We start from the raw sequence: 22,191 nt of genomic DNA, 5'->3' as shown, positions 1-22,191 counted from the left end.
TTTAGCTACCTCGTAGCAGGGCTTATTTTGACACGCCACCTCCCCCGCAACCTGCCCCACATGTGCACAACCTACTCCAGATGTGTACAACCAGCACCACATGTGCACAACCTACACCACATGTGCACAACCTGCCCCACATGTGCACAACCAGCACCACATGTGCACAACCTGCACCACATGTGCACAACCTGCCCCACATGTGCACAACCAGCACCACATGTGCACAACCTGCACCACATGTGCACAACTTGCACCACATGTGTACAACCTGCCCCACATGTGTACAACCAGCACCACATGTGCACAACCTACACCACATGTGCACAACCTGCACCACATGTGTACAACCTGCCCCACATGTGTACAACCAGCACCACATGTGCACAACCTGCACCACATGTGCACAACCTGCCCCACATGTGTACAACCAGCACCACATGTGCACAACCTACCCCACATGTGTACAACCAGCACCACATGTGCACAACCTACACCACATGTGCACAACCTGCCCCACATGTGTACAACCAGCACCACATGTGCACAACCTGCACCACATGTGCACAACCTGCCCCACATGTGTACAACCTGCCCCACATGTGCACAACCAGCACCACATGTGCACAACCTGCACCGCATGTGCACAACCTGCCCCACATGTGTACAACCAGCACCACATGTGCACAACCTGCACCACATGTGCACAACCTGCCCCACATGTGTACAACCAGCACCACATGTGCACAACCTGCACCACATGTGCACAACCTACTCCACATGTGTACAACCAGCACTACATGTGCACAACCTGCACCACATGTGTACAACCTGCCCCGCATGTGCACAACCTTCACCACATGTGCACAACCTGCACCACATGTGTACAACCTGCCCCGCATATGCACAACCTTCACCACATGTGCACAACCTACTCCACATGTGCACAACCTTCACCACATGTGTACAACCTGCCCCGCATATGCACAACCTTCACCACATGTGCACAACCTACTCCACATATGCACAACCTTCACCACATGTGCACAACCTACTCAACATGTGTACAACCAGCACCACATGTGCACAACCTGCCCCATATTGCACAATCTGCACCACATGTACACAACCTGCCCCACATGTGCACAACCTGCACCACATGTTCATTTGTCCCATGTTTAAGCCAGTTCAAGTGTTATTTTTATATTTGGTTCCTTTTAACTTAATAACGTTGTTATTTTTTGTAGTATAATCACTGGAAATGGTGATGTATTTACATGTGATCTTCAGTCATTATATTTAAATCAGTCTTTAACCTGATCCTGTTACTTTTGCGTGTCATTTGTCCTGTTGTCGATCTCACACAGGAGTTTGTTTTGCTCCTGAGCCTCACGTGCGTCTCAGCGTGCCTCACTTTATCGTCACTTCCTGGTTTTGTTTTACTCTCTGGTTCGTTTGCTCTCATAATTCTGATGAATTGCACCAGAGTTTGAATTAATCGACCGATCTTTCCAACCAGACCAAAGTTCACTTCTTTTGTCCGCATCAGGGTTCACTTTACAATTACCCAAACCAACCAACCAAACCAGTCAGCCAAACAAATCCTGATTCCAATCAAACATGTCTTGAGAATGCACCCGTAAACTCATTTATGCCAGCCTGGGTTTAGACAAGGCATTTATTTTAATATATGCTCACAAAAATTGCATCATTATTTGCTTAATTTGATGCAAATTAAACATAATTTTAATGAGTAAACACAGACTTTACACCATAGAAGGCTACATATGGTCCACTCAACAGTATTAAACAATGATGCATACAAACTGCTTGGCTTTAACTGTAGTAACTTAGAAGGTATGATAGGGTTTAATTTATTGTACAAAGAGAGAATTTTGCTTGGAAAAAGAAAGTTGTCTATGCAGGTATAAATTGTGGCAAAAAATATATATAAGTAGAGTATTCCCACAGACAAAAAACCAAGGCACTCTGTTTTAGAATAATAATGAAAAAGCCTTTATTGGAACCTGGCTTTAGGTTTAAAATACGCCGCGCGAAACGCGTTTCAGCCTTAATGTGGCCTTCCTCAGAGTGCAATCAAGCCAACAGGGTGTAGGCCTCCTTTACAGTTTTATCCATTGCTTTGGGCAATTTCACGAAACCGAAATTACATTTTCAAAGCTCTTTGTGCATTTGGCAAAATAGATTATGGTTCAGCACAACTACATAGATCACCTTCAAAAGGTCATATCTCACCCAAAACAGTTAAGTCAAGCTTCAAAACCAAATCATTTTCTCATAAAGATAGTCAGTGCCCCCAAAATTAAAATTTCCTTTCCGAAAAGAAAAGGACATTCTCCAAGCTTTAAACATATTTGCCAAAATAACCTAGATGGTTTATCAAAACACTATGGCACACCTGCAAAAGGTCATATCCCTCCTAAAACAGACAACTCATCAATTAAAACTAATTCCTTTTCTCATACTAATAGTCAGTGCCCCCAAAATGAAAAGTCCCTTTGGCATTGTTTAAGCACTGCAGGTCAAAACGTTTAGATGTTTTGTCAGTATGTCAGTCGACCATAGAAATATCCCTCATGTGCACCACTTAATCCTTTGACACCGAATGGTTACTGTAGTAGATGTTTTCTTTCCAGAATACTATGTGTATCAAACAGAAACAAATTCAAGAGGAGCCAACAAGGTTTCACATGACGAACTGTATTGGACTCATGCCATGGAAATTGTTACAGTATGTAATTGCAAAACAGAAAATGTCCATCCATCCATCCATTTTCTACCGCTTGTTTGTGTACAGCAAAAAACACTGTCAAACAAAAAGAACATCAAAACTAAAATGAAGTACAGCCTACACTACTGTAACAAAACATACAGAAGAAAAGGAAGTCTTCAGTCTTCATCCTCACTCTCCTGCTCAGCCCCACGCTCACGTCTGTCTGGCCACAGATTCTCATCTACATCGCATCTTATGTTCTCTCTTGCAATGCAACGTGGGAAGAATCGGCGTGCATGCCGCAACCATCCCCTGCAATGATCAGCCGTTACATCCTCACAAGCAGCATCCATTGCTTGGAGGAGGGACCTCTGATTTAGAGCCCGATGCTTGTAGACCCTCCACCTCCAAGCTGAAAAAAACTCCTCAATAGGATTTAGAAATGGGGAGTAAGGGGCTAGGAGCACCATCACCATCCTTTGATGGGCAGCAAACCACGCCCTGATGAGCGGGCCACGGTGAAAGTTGACATTGTCCCACACAATCACATATGTCGGCAAGTGAGGCCCTACCATCAGGACCCTGTTAATTGTGGAGATGCTGACAGCATTTACATTTTCAAAGATGCCAGCATTGTCCTCCAGGATTGTGGTCCGGATTTGTCGCAGGGTAATGGCATTGTTGTTCACGACAATATTAACTATTTTCAGTTCCTGCTGTTCACTAAAAATTGTTCTTCTGCCACCTGCAGCAGGTTGTCTTCCAATCCTAGAGTTCACAAATAGATACTATTACTATTTGTATTTAGATGTTTGACTTTTAATTTAGTTCAATACATTTGGAAACTACTATTAGTAACTCCACCACCAATAATTCAATAGTTCACTGAGCACATACCTGTTTTCCCTGCGGAATGTTTGAATTATCGAGGACACTGAAGAGCGTGGCACATGAGGCTGAACTCTACGACCTGCCTCTGACATTGTGAGGCCACGGTTGACCACATGGTCGACAAGAGTAGCCCGATTTTCATCTGGTACTGGTTATCTTCGTCCTCTTCGGCCTCTTCCCCCTACTCCACCACCACCACCACCACGCACCCTTGCTCCTCTTCCTCTTCTTCTTCTTCTTCTTCTTCCTCCTCTTCCGCGAACAGGCAGTTGCCCTTGCTCGTTTGGTGCTTCCATGTTCATACTCGTCAACTGTACTGAACTTTGTCAAGCCCTAGATGTTTGATGGAATCATTTATAATTCTGGATAGCACCTGTCAGCTGACTAAAATTACTGAGTGATTGTGATCGGATGTGCGAAACTCCCCCTTGATTTGTAAAGTTCTAGTTGCACCTGAAAAAATGAAGCCGATGATCCAAGAGATCCATATTACAGTATATACCATGATCTTTTTCATGGTATATACTGTAATATGGATAATATGGATGATGTGCCTGAACGATTGTGACAGTGGAGTGAACTATTCTGCAGGTGACAGAAATAAATTATGCCAACATGTTTTGCAGCGAACAACCACTTGACTGAGAAGCAACAGTCAGTTTAGACCAGCAAGATGTATTCAATTGGTAATTGGGCTAACTGAAGGCAATTGTACCTAACCATTTGCACAGATACATTCAGATTCGTTCAGATGGGTGTGTCCCCTCCAGGTGGGCATCCTCTTAACAATGTTAAAGTTTGTGTTCATCAGGGTTAAAGAAAAGGAGAGAAGTCAATGTCATCATTTACGCCTGGAAAATCAGTGGCTTTTAAGTTCACAATCCAAAAGGTTTCGCACTGGTTTTGGAACAGATTCAATAATCATTACTCTTAGTTTGTTAATATTTGTGTGGCCAGCAAATTGGAAGTGAACGGCCATGGGGTTCTGAGGGTCACTTTTCCGTATGGCACGTTTGTGTTCTGAAAGTCTGTTTTGAGTCTCCTTTTTGTTCTGCCAATATAAGAACAGCCACACTCACATTCCAGTTTATAGACCACGCAACAGCAGTTGGCATAGTTCTTTAGGTGGTAGATCTTTCCTGTCCGGTCTTGAAACGAAGTGCACGTGTCAATGTTTGTGCAGTGGTTGCAGTTACCACATGGAAAAGTTCCTTTGGGGAGGTCTAACCAAGTGGAAGTTTGGATGGGAGGTAAGTGACCCCTTACTAGTTGGTCCTTTAAAGTGGGAGCACGTCTGAAACAAAAGACTGGGTCAGGGAATACATCCTTGAGGTGAGTGTCACCTAAGGTGAGAATTTTGCCTCATTTGTTTCTACCCCAGGACAACTGTGGCTCCTAGGGCACAGGAAGTTGACTCTGATTGACTTCTTCTTCACTTTTCTGCTGTACTGCACTTCCAGGCTCGCCCACAACCGCAACACTAAGTTTGTTACTATAATTGTCCAGCGGATGGGTCTCCTCAGAGTGCACCCGACTCCTCACGCTTAAACTCCTGGACCTGAGGAGGGAAGGCCTCCCCAGCACGCTACGGAGCTGGGCCCAGAAGAAGCTCTGCTGGCTCACCAGCTGGGGCCACTCCAGGTACGTCTTGGTGCGCAACATCTTCCTGAGCTTGCAGTACTTGTTGGGCAGAGAGCCGGGGTCGATGGGCTCCTTCACCACCAGGATCACGTCATTGAAAGACTTTCCCATGGCTCGCTGCTGAGCGAAGTACAGCTCATAGTTACACCACTCGCTGTTGACAAAGCTCCGCGACAGCACAAAGATGACCTAAAGGCAGAAAACATGCCAGTTAGAACAGTTGAAAGGGCTGTACTATTTTTTTTTCTTTCATGTTATAAAATTCCAATTTATTATAAAAACTGCTCCAAGGGTTAAAATAAGATGGCTGTGTGGTGTCTACATCTAATTATAGAGCATTTGAATCCTCGCAAAGTAGGAAGTGTGTTATTAGCACGTTAGCTTTACTATGACAGCTGAACTGTCTGACTGTCGTGAGTCACCAGGCACTGCCTCAAAGCATAAAGAAACAAAGTGTTAGTTTACATGTAAACCTGCGAGGATTTCAGCCTCATATTAACTTATGCTATCATAGGCAGTTACTGTTTATTTAGAATGTGTCATTATTATTTAGACAAGTGTAAGGCATATATATTCATACAAATAATAAAATACTGACACCTGAAATCACATTTTAACTTCCATTATGACATTTACTTTAGTTTATTTCAATAATTTAACACAAGGAAAACTCAACAGTTGATGTCTGTAGTCAGAATTATAATAATAGTTTTAATTTTGGTTCTTTAATTCAGGTTGTAATTCTTTACTCGGAAATGGGCACACCTTCTACAGATCTACACTTCAGGATATGAGCAGAAGGAAATATCAAAATCAGTCCCAAAGACCTTGTGAGTTTACCAATGTTTAGATAATGGTACCCTCTAGTGGTGGAGCTGAAAATTGAAGTGCACCCTCAGTGTCTGCCTCATGCTTCTAAATACTTGAATGCAATTTGCCTTATTTGAAATTATATCAAATTACTCTACATTTAGGCAACATTCAAAAACATACTGCCCATCCGCAGTGTGTTTTCTTAAACAATCAAGAGCATTATGAAATTATTAAATAAAATGTTACGTCTCAATCCTTATTACTTAATTCCTTCCAGTTTGCTTTTTTTTTTTAAATGGACAACGCTTCTACCTTGCGACTGTTTTCGATGTTCTCTATGATGTTGTCGATGATCCACTTGCCGGGCATGAAGTCCCTCTCGTGGATGCACAGGCGGTACGGGTTCCTGCCGTGCTCCAGTGCAGGCAGCAGCTGCTCCCTCACCCAGTCTGCGTCCGAGTGGCTGTAGGAGATGAAGGCGTGGTACATGAACACGCTCACTTCCCCAGACGTGGTCTCCTGGTACGCCCTGTATTTGGCTCTGATGATCTGGTAGGTGGCTTTGGTGTACCACGGGAGGTCAAAGATGTAACAAACGACCATCAGCACAATAATAACCACTGCAGTAGTGGCCACACAGATGAGGATGACCAGTCTGATGTCACACGCCACACGCCCTGGGAGCAAAGATATCAAGACCTTTCATTAAGATTGTAGAATAGCTCTGAATAGATCAGAATATAAGAGGTCACAGTGTTTGAAATTAAAGTCAATCTTTATCTGCAAAAAATAAATATATGTTTTTAGGTTAGGTTGTTTTTAGAGGGATCAAAACAAGTAAATCATTCATTGAAACTAATCAGTTACTGAAATAATTGTCAACTAATTTACCAATCAAATCTAGACAATTGTGCTGAGAGGGCAATAATCACATCAAAATGACAAGTTATTTTAGTAAAAATACCATTCATAAACCTTTCACAATCTAAATAAACAAAGAATAATCAATAATGTAACAACAAAATTTGTTAGTTGCAGCCCTATTACGCTGCTTATAAAACACCAAATTGAAAAGTGTCCTTCAATATCTGAGTGACATTTCAGTGCTAGTTCCTTTTCTTAAGTGGAACAGAAAGCACATCTTTTCAAACTTTGGTTTCTGTGGTTTTCTGTCACTTCTGACTGAAAATACATAATTTCTCTAGACCTGTGTCGTATGTTTGTGGTCTTATTGTGAGTAACAAATGTGAAATTGGTCAGCACTGGACCAACTGGATGTTTTTACTGTATCTTTGGGCTTTGTATGAACGGGGTGTGTGAGTTTTGCTTGCTGGTCAAGCGGGCAGTGTGGAGTGAATAATGTTGTGCTTTGAGAGGATTTTAAAAGGATTGTAAGGCCTTATCATTCCAATTTGAATGTTAATGTTCATAATAATTGCTACATGTTACATCCCTACCTGGAAAATACTTGGAGATGAGTGTGTTGAGCAGTGGCTGGGGGTGGTAACAGTGGTAGTTCCATGGCCAGTCCGTCAAGTTGATCTTTTCTTTCGATATTGTAGCCACAACAAACGTATTGAGCTCGCACGTGCATTGGTAAGGGTTGTTCCCCGCTTTGAGAGACGACAGCAGAGGCATCTCTTGGAAGGAGTCTATTGTAATTACACCAAAAGAATTCCCATCTAATTCCAGCGACTGTAAAGACGGGCTTTTCCAGTTTGGTGGAATATATTTGATTTTGTTGCCACTTAGGAGCAGTTCTTTGAGATTTGTAGCTTTCTCAAAGAACCCCATGTCCAGCTCGTCCAGGTTGCAGTACGAGAGATCCAGGTACTCCACAGTGGTCGGCAGGCAAAGCAAGGCCTCACTGACGAACTCATTATGGTGAGCGATGAAGCGAGTGATATTTTGCTGCCAAACGCAAGCAGAACTGTCCGCAGCAGAGCCCAGTTGGTTGTTGCTAACGTCCAAGATATCCAGTTGGTCAAAATATCTCGTCAGCGCTGAGAGGTCTCTGAGGCTGGTGAGCTCATTATTGGTGAGGTTGAAGGTTCGGAGGTTGGGCAGGGTTCCTTTGTATACACAGCGGCGGTTGTAGATGTAGTCGTTCTTCAGCCGGTTGTTGGAGACGTCCAGCGTTTGCACGGCTCTCATCTCGAGCCAGGCGTCACACGGAGCAGAGTTCAGGTACACGTACTGGATGGACAGCTCTTTGATTTTGCTCAGCCAGGTAAAGCGCCAGTCGAACCGTAGAATGTCTGGGTTGCTTATGTACCTGAAACACAAACAAAATAGTACTTAAAAAAACAACAACATGAATACTACTTTTAATACTTTAGTCTCAGCCACCCAGCACTTGCCATCTCTAGAGCCAGATCAGTATTTCCCCAATCACCCTAAAAATGATCTTCTAACCTAGTACTTGTTCTTACTAGGAGAACCTACAGGGCTCCCTAGGTTTTGTACTGGGAGTTGCTTGTGAGTTGTTGCTCCAGAGGCATTGGAGGATACAATGCACACATGTTCTGATTGGGTCAAAAAGCCTTCCATAGAGTTGGTCACCTTAAATGTTCTACCCACAGAAAGAGGTTAAAGGCAAAAAACAATAATTGTCCAGTTGCTATTAAAAAATGTAATGAATGGGCCTTTCAAAAAGAAAATACTTAGCAATTACTTACCAGCAATTTGAAATTACTAAACTAAAAAATAGTTTTAGTCTTTTGATACAAACTATTTTTGTTTGTTTTAAAATGCACATCAATAAAAAAAATATTTGTGTAGTATAACTTTGATAAATGATATCGCAGTGCTTCATAAGACTGGATGGTGAGTTTGTTTATGATCTAAAAAGCGGAACTGGGATCTGGTTTCCATTTGTCCCTTTCTTTCATTCATTTATGTTTTATTTACCTTTTATTCTGTTTTAGTAAGCAAAAATATAACATTGACTACGACAATAACAAAATACTTTAGTAGACACAATTGACAATACTTACCAGAGATCCAGATTGTCTAGTTTGAGGTCTGTGATGCTGGACTCCGCTCCACTGTCGGAAAATGAAGGCGACCGGGCGAAGTCGATGTACTGCAGCCTCAGTCTTTTTACTGGCGTTCTCTGGAGGTTCAGCAGTAGCATCCTCAATAGATTCTCATTAAACTTCCCTCTGTAGAAGATGAGTCTGTGTGCCGTGACATTTTCTAAGCCTCTGAAAATATCCTCTTTCCCTGTGTAGTAAGTGAACTCAAACAAGTTGCGGAACTGTAGATCGGTGAAGGTCTTGTTTGCGAGATCGCCGAGCATATCAAGCAGGGCATTTGGCCTTTTGTCTAAAGCCATGTCGAAACCCATTTGCTTGGTTTGGATGACTTGCAAACTGCCACGTTCATAATAGCTAAGATTTGAAGAACATTTTATTGCAAAAGTTTGAAGTGAAATATTCCTAAGGGGTTCAAAATCTCCCCTACTGAGCCCAAATACCAAAGGGCCACCTAACGACAAGACTCTGAGTTTGGCGAAGTTGGAAAAGCTATCTGCTAGCATAGCATGTTTGTAGAGATTGTTTGACAGAAACAGATTTTTCAAGTTAGAGAGTGGCTGTAGTGCTGTGGCAGGGATTTCCTCAAGGGAGTTATTAAAAATATTAAGATTATCAAGCAGCGTGTTGTGCTTGAAGGCGTTTTTATCAATGTGTGATATGTTGTTGTAGGACAATACAAGGACGCGAAGGGTGGTAAATTGAGAAAAGTCCTTGGCGTATATAGCGGTGAGTTTGTTGTACGAAAGGTCTATCGTCTCCAGAGTGGTCGGAAGGTGGTGCCAGGGAACAGAGTCGAGTTGTCTCCCTGCGCAGTCAGCAGAGCGCCCTGAGTTAGAGATGAGGCAGGTGGCTACAGTGGAGCTGGCCCCCGGGAAGGAGGTCGGAGTCAGAGCAGGAGATGGTTTTGTTCCAGAAAACAGAGCGCAGAGAGGAAAGAGTCTCCAGATCATCTTGATGGATCTGGAAAGAAACACACAATATAAAAATGTATTCAAATGGATCATTTATGTACCTCTTTCTAAGTTTTCCTTAGTTTGACTGGTTGGAAAGGGGCAACAGATATGATACACGTAGAGCTAACGCTGCAGTCCAGGAATTTGGATTTTCAGCATTCCAACGTATCCAATAAAATCCAATATGGGTGCACCCTGCATTTAGATAAAGTTTAAAATCTGACTACTAAAATATTGATTGTACTTTATTAGGCCCGAGCGCCACAAGTTGGCGAGAGGCCTATTAATCTCGTAAGGCCGTGCGAAGCACGGCTGCAAAAGTGCGCACGTAGTGCGCACGAAATCGAGCGCGAGGCGCTCGCCCACTTCCAAACACTCACTAACGCACTCCTCCACTCATGCACGCCCGTGCATACTAATTAGTAGTAGGAAAATGGAACATTACCGTTGTAAACGGGCGAAGCCCGTGCAAAAGTGCGCACTAAACGAGCACTTTACATTGAGATGACGACCGCGAAGCGGTCGTCATCCCCATATAAAGCACTCATTTGCGCTAAGTACCTCACGAATACGTTCCCCATCTCTTGCATGTTCCGTGCATATAAGCATGTAATGCAAAAATTGAACATTATTACTGTTTAGAGGGCCAAAAACACAAAGTGGGCGGAGCCCACTCAAAATTAACGAAAGTACCCGTCAGTGACCAGGGACCCACACCATGAGGTAGGAAAGCGCGAGAGCTTTCCGAAAATGTATAGTTTATGATATTTGAAAAATGGGAAACATTGTTTTCGCATCGGAATACTATTCTTTCTTCTTCTTTCTTTCTTTCTTTCTTTCTTCTCGGGACCAACCCCCCTATTTTTCACCCTGTGAACATTGACAAAAAGTCACAAAAATTTGCACACCTCTAAAAATCGTGCCTCTCTACATTCTGGCTATTTCCCTTTTCTAAAATAAAAAAAATTGGCGCGTCAGCGCCCCCAAATGTACCAAAAATGCATTGAGAGATGGGAAATGACCCCAAACTGTAGCTAGAATTTCAGAAATCTCCCAAATTTAACATTTCTGCCGTTTGCGCAGATAAAGTCCGAATTGCGTCAAATTAGAATCAGTTGTTAAACTCTTTGCCCTAAACCTACTTGAAGTGAAATAAATTAATTTGGAGCCACAGCGCCCCCTACAGATTTTATATGGAGGTTAAATATTTAGTTTTGCGAAATTATATGAAATTTGACACACAACTCAATTTTGGCATCCCCATCAAAAAAGTAAATGAGACCCATGTCATAATTGTTATGGCGTTGCCGTAACGATGACCGAAACCTTCCATGTTATTCCAATGGGGAAATCGCCAGAACATGTTTACACTTTAGACTAAAGCCGCACATTTTGCCAAGAATTCAAAATAAAATTGCTTTTTGATGGTAAAACAAAGGGGAGAAGATGTGACAGCGTCACAGATTCAGCAGTAGGCGTAATAAAAGGACAATTGGGGCGCGTTAGCGCCCCCTCCTCTTGCGGCGTGGCAGCGGCGGCGTGGCGAGGGCCGATCATTGCCGCTTGCGGCTATATTTTTATTTTATGCTTGTTACTGTCCACTCATTGTCAATAAAGCTGATCCTGAGTGTCATTCCCCAGTATTAGTCTTTTACGGAATTGGCGAAAGGTTTTCATTATTTAAAGAGCCAGCAAATGTCATCCGTCTGTTTTTGCCTTAGTTTGCATTCAATTTAAATAGAAAGAAAATGTTTATTTTTACTTAAAAAGTTTACCTTACCGTCTTGCCGTAGGCCTATCAGATGTTAAACTTAAGTGAGTTGGAGTCACTGTTTCTCAATGTATTTGCAGTCAAACACTGGGCATATTACAATAAAAATGTGTGCCAGTGTGTAAGAGGCCAGAATCTGCACCTAAAGAATTTGGAAGCAAATTAATGACATGGATATTCAGCTCTAATGATCTGACATCTGACCTCTGAGGATGCATGCTGTAAACAAGGTAAAATCATTTGTACTATTCTATCGTCAAGGCACTTTATATAAAAGAACCAGATGTCCGCAGACACTGGGGGCTAATCGGGTTAAGTGTCTTGCCCATGGACACAACGGCAGTATTCACCTGAGGCAGCCGTAATCGCACCGCCAACTGTGGGCCAGTAGATCTGACAACCACCGACCTTTGGATCAGAAGACCACCACTGAGCTACTGCCGCCCTAGGAGAGGTCCAAAGCTTGTCTAATTTACACAATCATCTGACAAAATATATGACTGCACCTTCATTTTCTTAAATTCATATTTAAACTGTCAGCATAATAAATTCTTTGTGCGTAACTTTCATTTTAAAAATGTATTGATGATGACATACTGTATATAGAGGGAGTAATTTTTAGAGCTCAGCACTACTTCCTGCCATTTTCACCTTTTTTTGTTCTTTTGTTTTTACAACTGCTTCATGACTAATTACGATAAACTCTTACCACAGTTAATATCCCACCAAACAAAGTAATGATTAGATTCACATGAAAAGCTAATCCTCCACCAGAAAAGTTACATTGTGCACCTTTATAAACTACTCAAAAGTTCTTTTATCTATTCCTTTTTTGCTGTTTCGATACATTGCAGCCCTCTCAAGTCACGAGCCAAGGTTGAAAATCCCAGAACAGTTGCAGACGCAGTGGGACAGGCCGTGCGCTGAGCAGCAGTGGATGGTAGCAGCTGTGTTTGCGTGTAGCGTGTAAACAGCAGGCTCAGGACGCCTCTCTCTGAAGTGCCCCATTGGAGCGTGTTCAGAGCCTGGGACTCAACACAAATATCAGCCCAGGTGCTGTTTGCCACTCTCTAGCGACTGCTGGGCAAATACGACGCACATTCATTGACTGGTGCATGATGACGTAGGGAAGAGAGTGTGATGAATGACAGAATGTGGTTTATACCTGTTACACCTGTTACTAGGTCCAAACATGCACCATACAGTATATGTCTGTTGTCTGGAATATACAGTGATGTGTTGATTAGCATAGATTACATAAACAATGTACAAGTCATGACACATGACAGTCCATGTTGTTTATTCATTTAATAAACTGAGGAATGAACAAGTATTTATACCTGATGCTTTTTCTTATAGGAATTTACGAATTTACTAGAGGCTGCGCACATGAGAGTGGGGCAGATCTTACCAGCCAGCTTTACCAATGGTGTGAAAATGGGCCCCTTTCCTGATTTCTTTTTTTTTTCCGCACGTTTGTCTCACCTAAACATCAACAAATTTGACTATTAGTCAAAGACAACACAAGGAAACACAAGGTTTTTATTATCAAGGGGAAACAAAATCCAAACCTGCATGGCTCTCTGTGAAAAAAGTAATTGTCCCTTAAACCTAATAATGGCAATCCTAATTAGCAACAACTGCAATCAAGCGTTTGCAGCAACTTGTTTGATGACCTGAAACATTAACGTGTGACAAACATGCAAATAAAGAGAAGAAAAATAAATAAGGAAGGGGGAAAACACTTCACACCACTGTAAGCATCTGTGATTTAAACCAAAGCAGCTGACTATTCCATACCTTGGCACTGACTCGATTTACTCGTTGTGACATTGATCCTCGGCTCATCGTTTTACTGACTGTCCTTCCTGCTCTTCTTCCCCATTTCACACTACACTGTTTGATGATGTCTTACGGGCCAGAAAATCCTTTAAAAATACAAATAAATAGTAGTTATAAAGTTTAACTCTTGGGTCGAGTCACAATCCAAAGCTATTCCTCAGTTTCTTAACACATTCCCAGCGTCCTAATTCTTCACCTCGATGAGTTTATCATCATTCATGGGTTTTGCTGTCACAGAAATGAACCACTAGCCTGCACAAACAGCACACCAGCATTAATTCAAGTTCACAATCGACAGAAAATTAGACGCAGACAGAGATTTCAACCCTTTTGGGTTGGGCAGTTATTTGAATCCATTTCAAATTGTGAATAATTTGCTTTGGTCTTTATATCAAAAGGCCCACAGCCAATCCTGTGTCAGTGAAAGCAAGAGTTAAGACTTTGGAGGTTATATTTGTGTTCAGTGGCATTGATTAAACATCGTTGGTCTTGTTTATGTTCAACAAGAGTGAAAGACATTTTTGGGAAAAGACGATACGATAAATAGCTAAACTTTATTCATTTGTTTGTCATATCGCCCAGCCCTACAAACAGGTTTTACAATATACTGTACTTTCAGTTTAACAATATACTGTACTTTCAGTTTTACAATATACTGTACTTTCAGTTTTACAATATACTGTACTTTCAGTTTTACAATATACTGTACTTTCTGAGGCTGCGCATTTTACTCTACGTCATGACAAAAAATGGACGTTAAGTTAAATGTGCTAAATGTGCATAATCTGTGCTATTTGTGCAGGCTAGAATCTTTCCCACACATTTTGCAGAAGATTTGGTGTTTCGGGGCATTACAATGTCGCTCTCTTATCTATAGATCAATAACTTTATCAACAAATTAGTCAAGCTGTTGTTTGTGAATAAATTCTTTGAAAATGACTGTGTAGCTTCAACTGCCACCTGAAGTTGTGGTGCCCACAATAGTTTTTAATTTTATCTACAGATATTTAAATGTGCTTTTTTTTTAGTTAATAGTATTTTGTCAGACCTTTTTTGTTGTAAAGCAAACTAACTTACATTTCTACCCTGGGAATCCAATTTTTTTAATTTTTTTGTTACAGCAACTATAAATCATTAGCATTTTGATTGTATTTCCATTAAAAATGTTAATTGTATAATGTTTTCTTCATTTTGCCTGCAGCATTTTGAACATTCTGATGACATTTAAACTGAAAGCTAAAAGAAACAATATTAAATAAACAATATGTAACTTTCTGGAGGTGGAAAGTTGCTTGTGGTTTCTGAACATTCTTACGTTTTAGGACACACTGTGGAATATTATTTTTCTCACCATTTTTCAGTGCAATAAAAACATTAAATCTGAGAAAAACATGCTTTTATAAGTTTTTTGCTAAAAGGTTGCGTACTGGGGCTTTAACTCGTGAGTCTGTTTAAAAAAAAAACACATCTAATGCACCGAGGACAGACTGGGAATGACACATGACACACAGAGACTGGACCAGCACAACATATCCAGGACTTTTTACGAAACAAATTGAAATCATTATATGAAAAAATCCTGCATATTGGCCCATATCGGTGTTAGCACTGATACTTGATGTTCATCCCTTCATAAGAAAAGCTCAGTATCTTTGGCTTTATAGCAGGCATTTTTTATTATTGTTATTTTAATTATTATTAAAACTGTTAAGTTAGACACTCCCAAAAACTCATGCGCACAAAATGTAACAGATCAGGTTTTATGTTTTGTCATGAATTCTATGACAAAACAACAAGTGACGGCAGTTATGAAAGAAACTCGAGGGACTCTGGACTGCCGGTTAGGCTGCCCCAAACAAATTGTCTGTTTGCTGTAACCACGGTAGGCAAATTCTTATTTTTTTTACTTTGAAGGCAAAAAAAAAGATTCAAATTTTGCCATTTTTTGACTCGGAGTGACCGCCAGGGGTCAGGCTTCCAACAGTCCAGGGGTCAGGCTTCCAACAGTCCAGGGGTCAGGCTTCAACAGTCCAGGGGTCAGGCTTCCAACAGTCCAGGGGTCAGGCTTCAACAGTCCAGGGGTCAGGCTTCAACAGTCCAGGGGTCAGGCTTCAACAGTCCAGGGGTCAGGCTTCAACAGTCCAGGGGTCAGGCTTCAACAGTCCAGGGGTCAGGCTACAACAGTCCAGGGGTCAGGCTACAACAGTCCAGGGGTCAAGCTTCAACAGTCCAGGGGTCAGGCTTCAACAGTCCAGGGGTCAGGCTTCAACAGTCCAGGGGTCAGGCTACAACAGTCCAGGGGTCAGGCTACAACAGTCCAGGGGTCAGGCTACAACAGTCCAGGGGTCAGGCTTCAACAGTCCAGGGGTCAGGCTACAACAGTCCAGGGGTCAGGCTTCAACAGTCCAGGGGTCAGGCTTCAACAGTCCAGGGGTCAGGCTACAACAGTCCAGGGGTCAGGCTACAACAGTCCAGGGGTCAGGCTTCAACAGTCCAGGGGTCAGGCTTCAACAGTCCAGGGGTCAGGCTACAACAGTCCAGGGGTCAGGCTTCAACAGTCCAGGGGTCAGGCTTCCAACAGTCCAGGGGTCAGGCTTCAACAGTCCAGGGGTCAGGCTTCAACAGTCCAGGGGTCAGGCTACAACAGTCCAGGGGTCAGGCTACAACAGTCCAGGGGTCAAGCTTCAACAGTCCAGGGGTCAGGCTTCAACAGTCCAGGGGTCAGGCTTCAACAGTCCAGGGGTCAGGCTACAACAGTCCAGGGGTCAGGCTACAACAGTCCAGGGGTCAGGCTTCAACAGTCCAGGGGTCAGGCTTCAACAGTCCAGGGGTCAGGCTTCAACAGTCCAGGGGTCAGGCTTCAACAGTCCAGGGGTCAGGCTACAACAGTCCAGGGGTCAGGCTACAACAGTCCAGGGGTCAGGCTTCAACAGTCCAGGGGTCAGGCTTCAACAGTCCAGGGGTCAGGCTTCAACAGTCCAGGGGTCAGGCTACAACAGTCCAGGGGTCAGGCTACAACAGTCCAGGGGTCAGGCTACAACAGTCCAGGGGTCAGGCTACAACAGTCCAGGGGTCAGGCTTCAACAGTCCAGGGGTCAGGCTTCAACAGTCCAGGGGTCAGGCTTCAACAGTCCAGGGGTCAGGCTACAACAGTCCAGGGGTCAGGCTACAACAGTCCAGGGGTCAGGCTACAACAGTCCAGGGGTCAGGCTTCAACAGTCCAGGGGTCAGGCTTCAACAGTCCAGGGGTCAGGCTTCAACAGTCCAGGGGTCAGGCTACAACAGTCCAGGGGTCAGGCTTCAACAGTCCAGGGGTCAGGCTTCAACAGTCCAGGGGTCAGGCTACAACAGTCCAGGGGTCAGGCTTCAACAGTCCAGGGGTCAGGCTTCAACAGTCCAGGGGTCAGGCTTCAACAGTCCAGGGGTCAGGCTTCAACAGTCCAGGGGTCAGGCTACAACAGTCAATGACGGAAAACTTCTCGATCAACCCGATCGGGAGACTAAATCTCACGATTTTAAGATATTTCAATCGACCTTTTGTACGCCGTTATCCTTTATTTTGGTAGCGAACATGTGGGGGACACGGGCGCCGCCATGTTTGTTGTGATGACGCTACTGGGCGTGTCCCAGAATGCACCGTGATAGAGCGTGACATATACTATGGACACTGAAGTGGCGCCGACAGAGGCAAACCAACTTGTAAAATGTAAAACGATACTTAAGTGCGCTCTGTTTTATTACAGACGCATGTGGGGGACCGAATTTGTTGACGCACGTGTTGCGCAGTGCATTATCAGTCCTTTGGGGTGTAAGATAGGTTAACCAGCGTGATAAAAATATTCGACACGCCGGTTTAGGAAAGACCGGTCGTTGAGTCGGCGAAATAATTGATAAATAAAAGATTTTGATATTTTTTTCAACAAAATGCTGATATTTTTTTTTCAGTCGGCTAGTTTCATACCGGGTCGGTTGGGTTACGGCAAACAGACATATTATTTTGCTCAGCCTTATAAAATACTATTTGACTTTTACCTGAAATGTCAGTATATTAGTACTTCAGTTGTTTGTGCGCAGTTTGGATTGCAAATAGCAATCTAAAGGTAAAATCACCATGGAATTTGGAAGTAGTAGTAGTAGTAGTAGTAGCACCGACCATCCTTTTTTCTTCCTCCACTTTCCCTTTGTAAAACAAGCTTGGCTAATATGTTTCTGATATCTTCCTCCCATTGACTGTTTTTTCCCTGCGTCGAAAGTATTTCTCAAGAGACATTACGGGGAAAGTGAGCTTCCTTCAGGCTGTCTAACTTTGGCATGCACCTATTCGTTTCTGTTTGCACTGGCGGAAGAGTAACCCGTGATACAACCACACGTTTATATACCAACGTGTATCTGTGATATAGAGAAACAAAAAGATTGTGACTTACCTTATTGAACAGGTTTGTTGTTGTCATGAGTGATGTGGGTTTCTGTTTGTGGTGCTCATGTGCGTGCCCTGGATGGTTTTGTAGCACATGCCATTCCTCCCTCCCTCCCTCCCTCCCTTTCCTTTCACTCTGTCTCTGCATTCCTCAAGAATTCAGAAGTTGTCAGGCTGGGTCAATCCAGATTATGGGGTCATATGCTGCTTTAAACTGCTGTTTAAGATTGACATTGGTATTTTTTCCATCATGGATATATTTAGTTTTACCTGCATGGTTGCATTTGAGGGTGTAAAAAAACAAATCAGCATGCGTACTAACATGCGGTTAGTATTCAACTTTTTTTTTTTTTAACAATTAGAATTGTACACTCGGTGCACAAACTGGTGCACATTACAACTCTTTTATAAATGACACATGAGCTCCCTCTGGTCTATGTCTTTTTAAATGGGATTGTTCCTGTCACACCACAGGACACCTTTTGGATTGCAGTATTACCCTTCAAACATATATCATGCATATATATATTTAAAGTAGATCTAAATATGTAATTTATCTTTTGCCAACCCCTTTTTAACCCTTATCAACAGGACAAAGTTTGAAAAAAGTGTTAGTCACACCACCACAAGATATTTGACTGTTTTGAGTTCAAAATAAAACACCTATTTTTTTTTTTTAACTATGTACTTTAGAGGAGACATTTTTGTCCAGTGGTGATTTGGAAATTGGTAGAAAAACCCCCAACATGATTTGGAAATTAATTTGAAGTGATACCAATATGTGATACATCAGATACCAATGCAAATGTATATTTGTATCCTTATTGAACTTCAATATTTGCTATTTTGCTACTGTTGTGATTTACATTTGTATTACCATTATATATGCCTTTTGCTAATAAGAACTGTATTCTAAGCTAATTTCCTTTGTGGATCAATAAACTTTGGCTCTAAGGTTGCCTTCACACTTCCACACAAACCTGGACTAGACCACGGCTTAGTCAAAATCAGGACTAAAGTGTGAACGCACCCAGTCAGTCCTGCACCTTAAATCATCATATGTAATAGGAAAGAAATGGAGTATTGTGTAGCAGTGAAATATTTGTATTTATAAATAACATTTCAGTTCTGTGTGACAGTATGCTAATAGCTCCATGGACAGTATACTAAGCACATTTCAATAGAATGACAAAGTGTTTCATGTTGTCTTGACTGACTGGTTAAGGTGATGCCACTTGGCACTGTCATAACTTGACTGTGTAGAATTCTTGTCTGTGGGTGACACATCACTGCGTCCTAGTTTGGCTGGAAAACAGCCTGGCAGGTTGCAATATGAAAAGTTTGATTTCCACCCAGTGTTGCATTATTTCCAGCCAGTTGATCTTGTATTGATGATGTGAGAGTGACCACTGCACAAAGCCTCCTCCGGCTCGTCCCAAACACTCTCACTGGGGCTCAGATCTGTAATAGATTAGTTCCTGCTTCTCCCTAGATGTTTTCTCTGCTTTATGCCAATGATTTGAAATGTTAACCTTTCCTGAACAGTTTTAGACTTTTAGAATTTGAGCTTTATCAGAACTTAAAACAGAACGAGCTCACACACTACTGTAAAGCTGTACAACCAGAGCTGAAACACGGACAAACAAACTGTTTCACTCACTGCGTGGTTCACTCCTCTTTTCCCCCTTCTCTCGTGCAGCTCGCGTCTGCCTTTGGAAACATCCAACTTCTTCACTTTTGTTACCACTTCAGAATCCTGGGTGAGTTAGCGTCACTGCCACAGCTTGGAACTGTTTTGGTTGGTCATGGGTCACATGACACTATTTAACCAATGGAAACACAACAGCCTAAATGAAGCATTGATAAACTATGCTCTCTAGTTATTATAGATTATAAGGATGTTTTTGTTGAGCAATGATTCGTGTAGACTCTTACATGACTGTTAAGTGTGGACCTCAGACTGTGGTCACTCAGAATCCATGTAACGTGAACCCTCCACAACGTTCTAACTCTCTCACAACTGCCTGTAGTTGTAGTAGTAGTAGTAGTAGTAGTAGTAGTAGTAGTGTAGTAGTAGTAGTAGTAGTAGTAGTAGTAGTAGTAGTAGTAGTGTAGTAGTAGTAGTAGTAGTAGTGTAGTAGTAGTAGTAGTAGTAGTAGTAGTGTAGTAGTAGTAGTAGTAGTAGTAGTAGTAGTAGTAGTAGTGTAGTAGTAGTAGTAGTAGTAGTAGTGTAGTAGTAGTAGTAGTAGTAGTAGTAGTAGTGTAGTAGTATTAGTGTAGTAGTAGTAGTAGTAGTAGTAGTAGTAGTAAGTAGTAGTAGTTGTGTAGTAGTAGTAGTAGTAGTAGTAGTGTAGTAGTAGTAGTAGTAGTAGTAGTAGTAGTAGTAGTAGTAGTAGTTGTGTAGTAGTAGTAGTAGTAGTAGTAGTAGTAGTAGTAGTAGTAGTAGTAGTAGTAGTAGTAGTAGTTGTGTAGTAGTAGTAGTAGTAGTAGTAGTAGTAGTAGTAGTAGTAGTAGTAGTAGTAGTAGTAGTAGTTGTGTAGTAGTAGTAGTAGTAGTAGTAGTATAGTAGTAGTTGTGTAGTAGTAGTAGTAGTAGTAGTGTAGTAGTAGTAGTAGTAGTAGTAGTAGTAGTAGTGTAGTAGTAGTAGTAGTAGTAGTGTAGTAGTAGTAGTAGTAGTAGTAGTAGTGTAGTAGTAGTAGTAGTAGTAGTAGTAGTAGTAGTAGTAGTGTAGTAGTAGTAGTAGTAGTAGTAGTGTAGTAGTAGTAGTAGTAGTAGTAGTAGTAGTGTAGTAGTATTAGTGTAGTAGTAGTAGTAGTAGTAGTAGTAGTAGTAAGTAGTAGTAGTTGTGTAGTAGTAGTAGTAGTAGTAGTAGTGTAGTAGTAGTAGTAGTAGTAGTAGTAGTAGTAGTAGTAGTAGTAGTTGTGTAGTAGTAGTAGTAGTAGTAGTAGTAGTAGTAGTAGTAGTAGTAGTAGTAGTAGTAGTAGTAGTTGTGTAGTAGTAGTAGTAGTAGTAGTAGTAGTAGTAGTAGTAGTAGTAGTAGTAGTAGTAGTAGTAGTTGTGTAGTAGTAGTAGTAGTAGTAGTAGTATAGTAGTAGTTGTGTAGTAGTAGTAGTAGTAGTAGTGTAGTAGTAGTAGTAGTAGTAGTAGTAGTAGTAGTAGTAGTAGTGTAGTAGTAGTAGTAGTAGTAGTAGTAGTTGTGTAGTAGTAGTAGTAGTAGTAGTAGTAGTAGTAGTAGTAGTAGTTGTGTAGTAGTAGTAGTAGTAGTAGTAGTAGTAGTAGTAGTAGTAGTTGTGTAGTAGTAGTAGTAGTAGTAGTAGTAGTGGTAGTAGTAGTAGTTGTGTAGTAGTAGTAGTAGTAGTAGTAGTAGTAGTAGTAGTAGTAGTAGTTGTGTAGTAGTAGTAGTAGTAGTAGTAGTAGTAGTAGTAGTTGTGTAGTAGTAGTAGTAGTAGTAGTAGTAGTAGTAGTAGTAGTAGTTGTGTAGTAGTAGTAGTAGTAGTAGTAGTAGTAGTAGTAGTAGTTGTGTAGTAGTAGTAGTAGTAGTAGTAGTAGTAGTAGTAGTTGTGCATCCCCAGCTTTAGTCGGCCAAATTATTTTATTGGTTATTATATAATTTATATCATCAGATTTTTGGAATTAATAATACATTTTTTCCACTTTTTGGGGCAGTTACTTGGTACTTTTCTGTTTGCAAGGTGTGAGTAAATGAACTTGTGCAAATATATGAGCTTTTGTGAGCATTTAGGGTCAAATCATTTTTTACAGGAAATTCTTACAGCCCTAATCGAAATCCTGTTTAAAATATTAGTATCGTGACAACACTAGTTTTTTTTTTGTTTTAATCTAGAAAAGATGTGTCACAATCCAGCACATTTTGATTTTGTAATAAATAAATACTATTGAATAACAATAATTCAATAAATCCCTGTAAATCAAAAACAGCTTGATCGTTTGGCTCAAGTTAAACATATTCCAGCCGCGAGTGTCATTCAGCCAAGTGTGTTCCTCCCAGCGTTGACACAGCATTTGCAAATATTTAATGATGTTCATTAGCTTCCTGGGAACACGGCCTTCTGTCTGTGAGCCGGGTGACT

At 41.7% G+C, this 22,191-nt stretch overlaps 1 protein-coding gene across 1 annotated transcript; it reads right to left on the bottom strand.

The window, feature by feature from the left end:
* Window positions 1–4,368: 4,368 nt before the first annotated feature.
* Window positions 4,369–18,181, bottom strand: tlr18 (toll-like receptor 18). The gene is made up of 5 exons (XM_072460377.1): window positions 18,108–18,181; window positions 9,076–10,077; window positions 7,537–8,354; window positions 6,392–6,756; window positions 4,369–5,455 (listed from the first exon to the last, which is right to left on the bottom strand). Exons 2-5 carry the CDS (start codon window positions 10,065–10,067, stop codon window positions 5,021–5,023), a joined length of 2,610 nt encoding a protein of 869 aa, XP_072316478.1. The 5' UTR covers window positions 10,068–10,077; window positions 18,108–18,181; the 3' UTR covers window positions 4,369–5,020.
* Window positions 18,182–22,191: the final 4,010 nt, after the last annotated feature.

Source organism: Eucyclogobius newberryi, unplaced genomic scaffold, assembly GCF_026437365.1.
Source record: "Eucyclogobius newberryi isolate DKJ021-1_F unplaced genomic scaffold, fEucNew1.0.hap1 SCAF_3, whole genome shotgun sequence".
In the NCBI taxonomy this organism is placed as follows: Eukaryota; Metazoa; Chordata; class Actinopteri; order Gobiiformes; family Gobiidae; genus Eucyclogobius; species Eucyclogobius newberryi.
This window is presented reverse-complemented; position numbering and strand designations above follow the sequence as displayed.

Bases quoted from the DNA above. Each gene is read 5' to 3' on its own strand.
- tlr18 (XM_072460377.1), bottom strand. From the start codon at position 10,067: ATGATCTGGAGACTCTTTCCTCTCTGCGCTCTGTTTTCTGGAACAAAA. The intron at 8,355-9,075 runs GTAAGTATTGTC...TTTGTGTTTCAG, and splicing joins CTAGACAATCTGGATCTCTG to GTACATAAGCAACCCAGACA. The intron at 6,757-7,536 runs GTAGGGATGTAA...CTTTGCTCCCAG, and splicing joins CATCTCCAAGTATTTTCCAG to GGCGTGTGGCGTGTGACATC.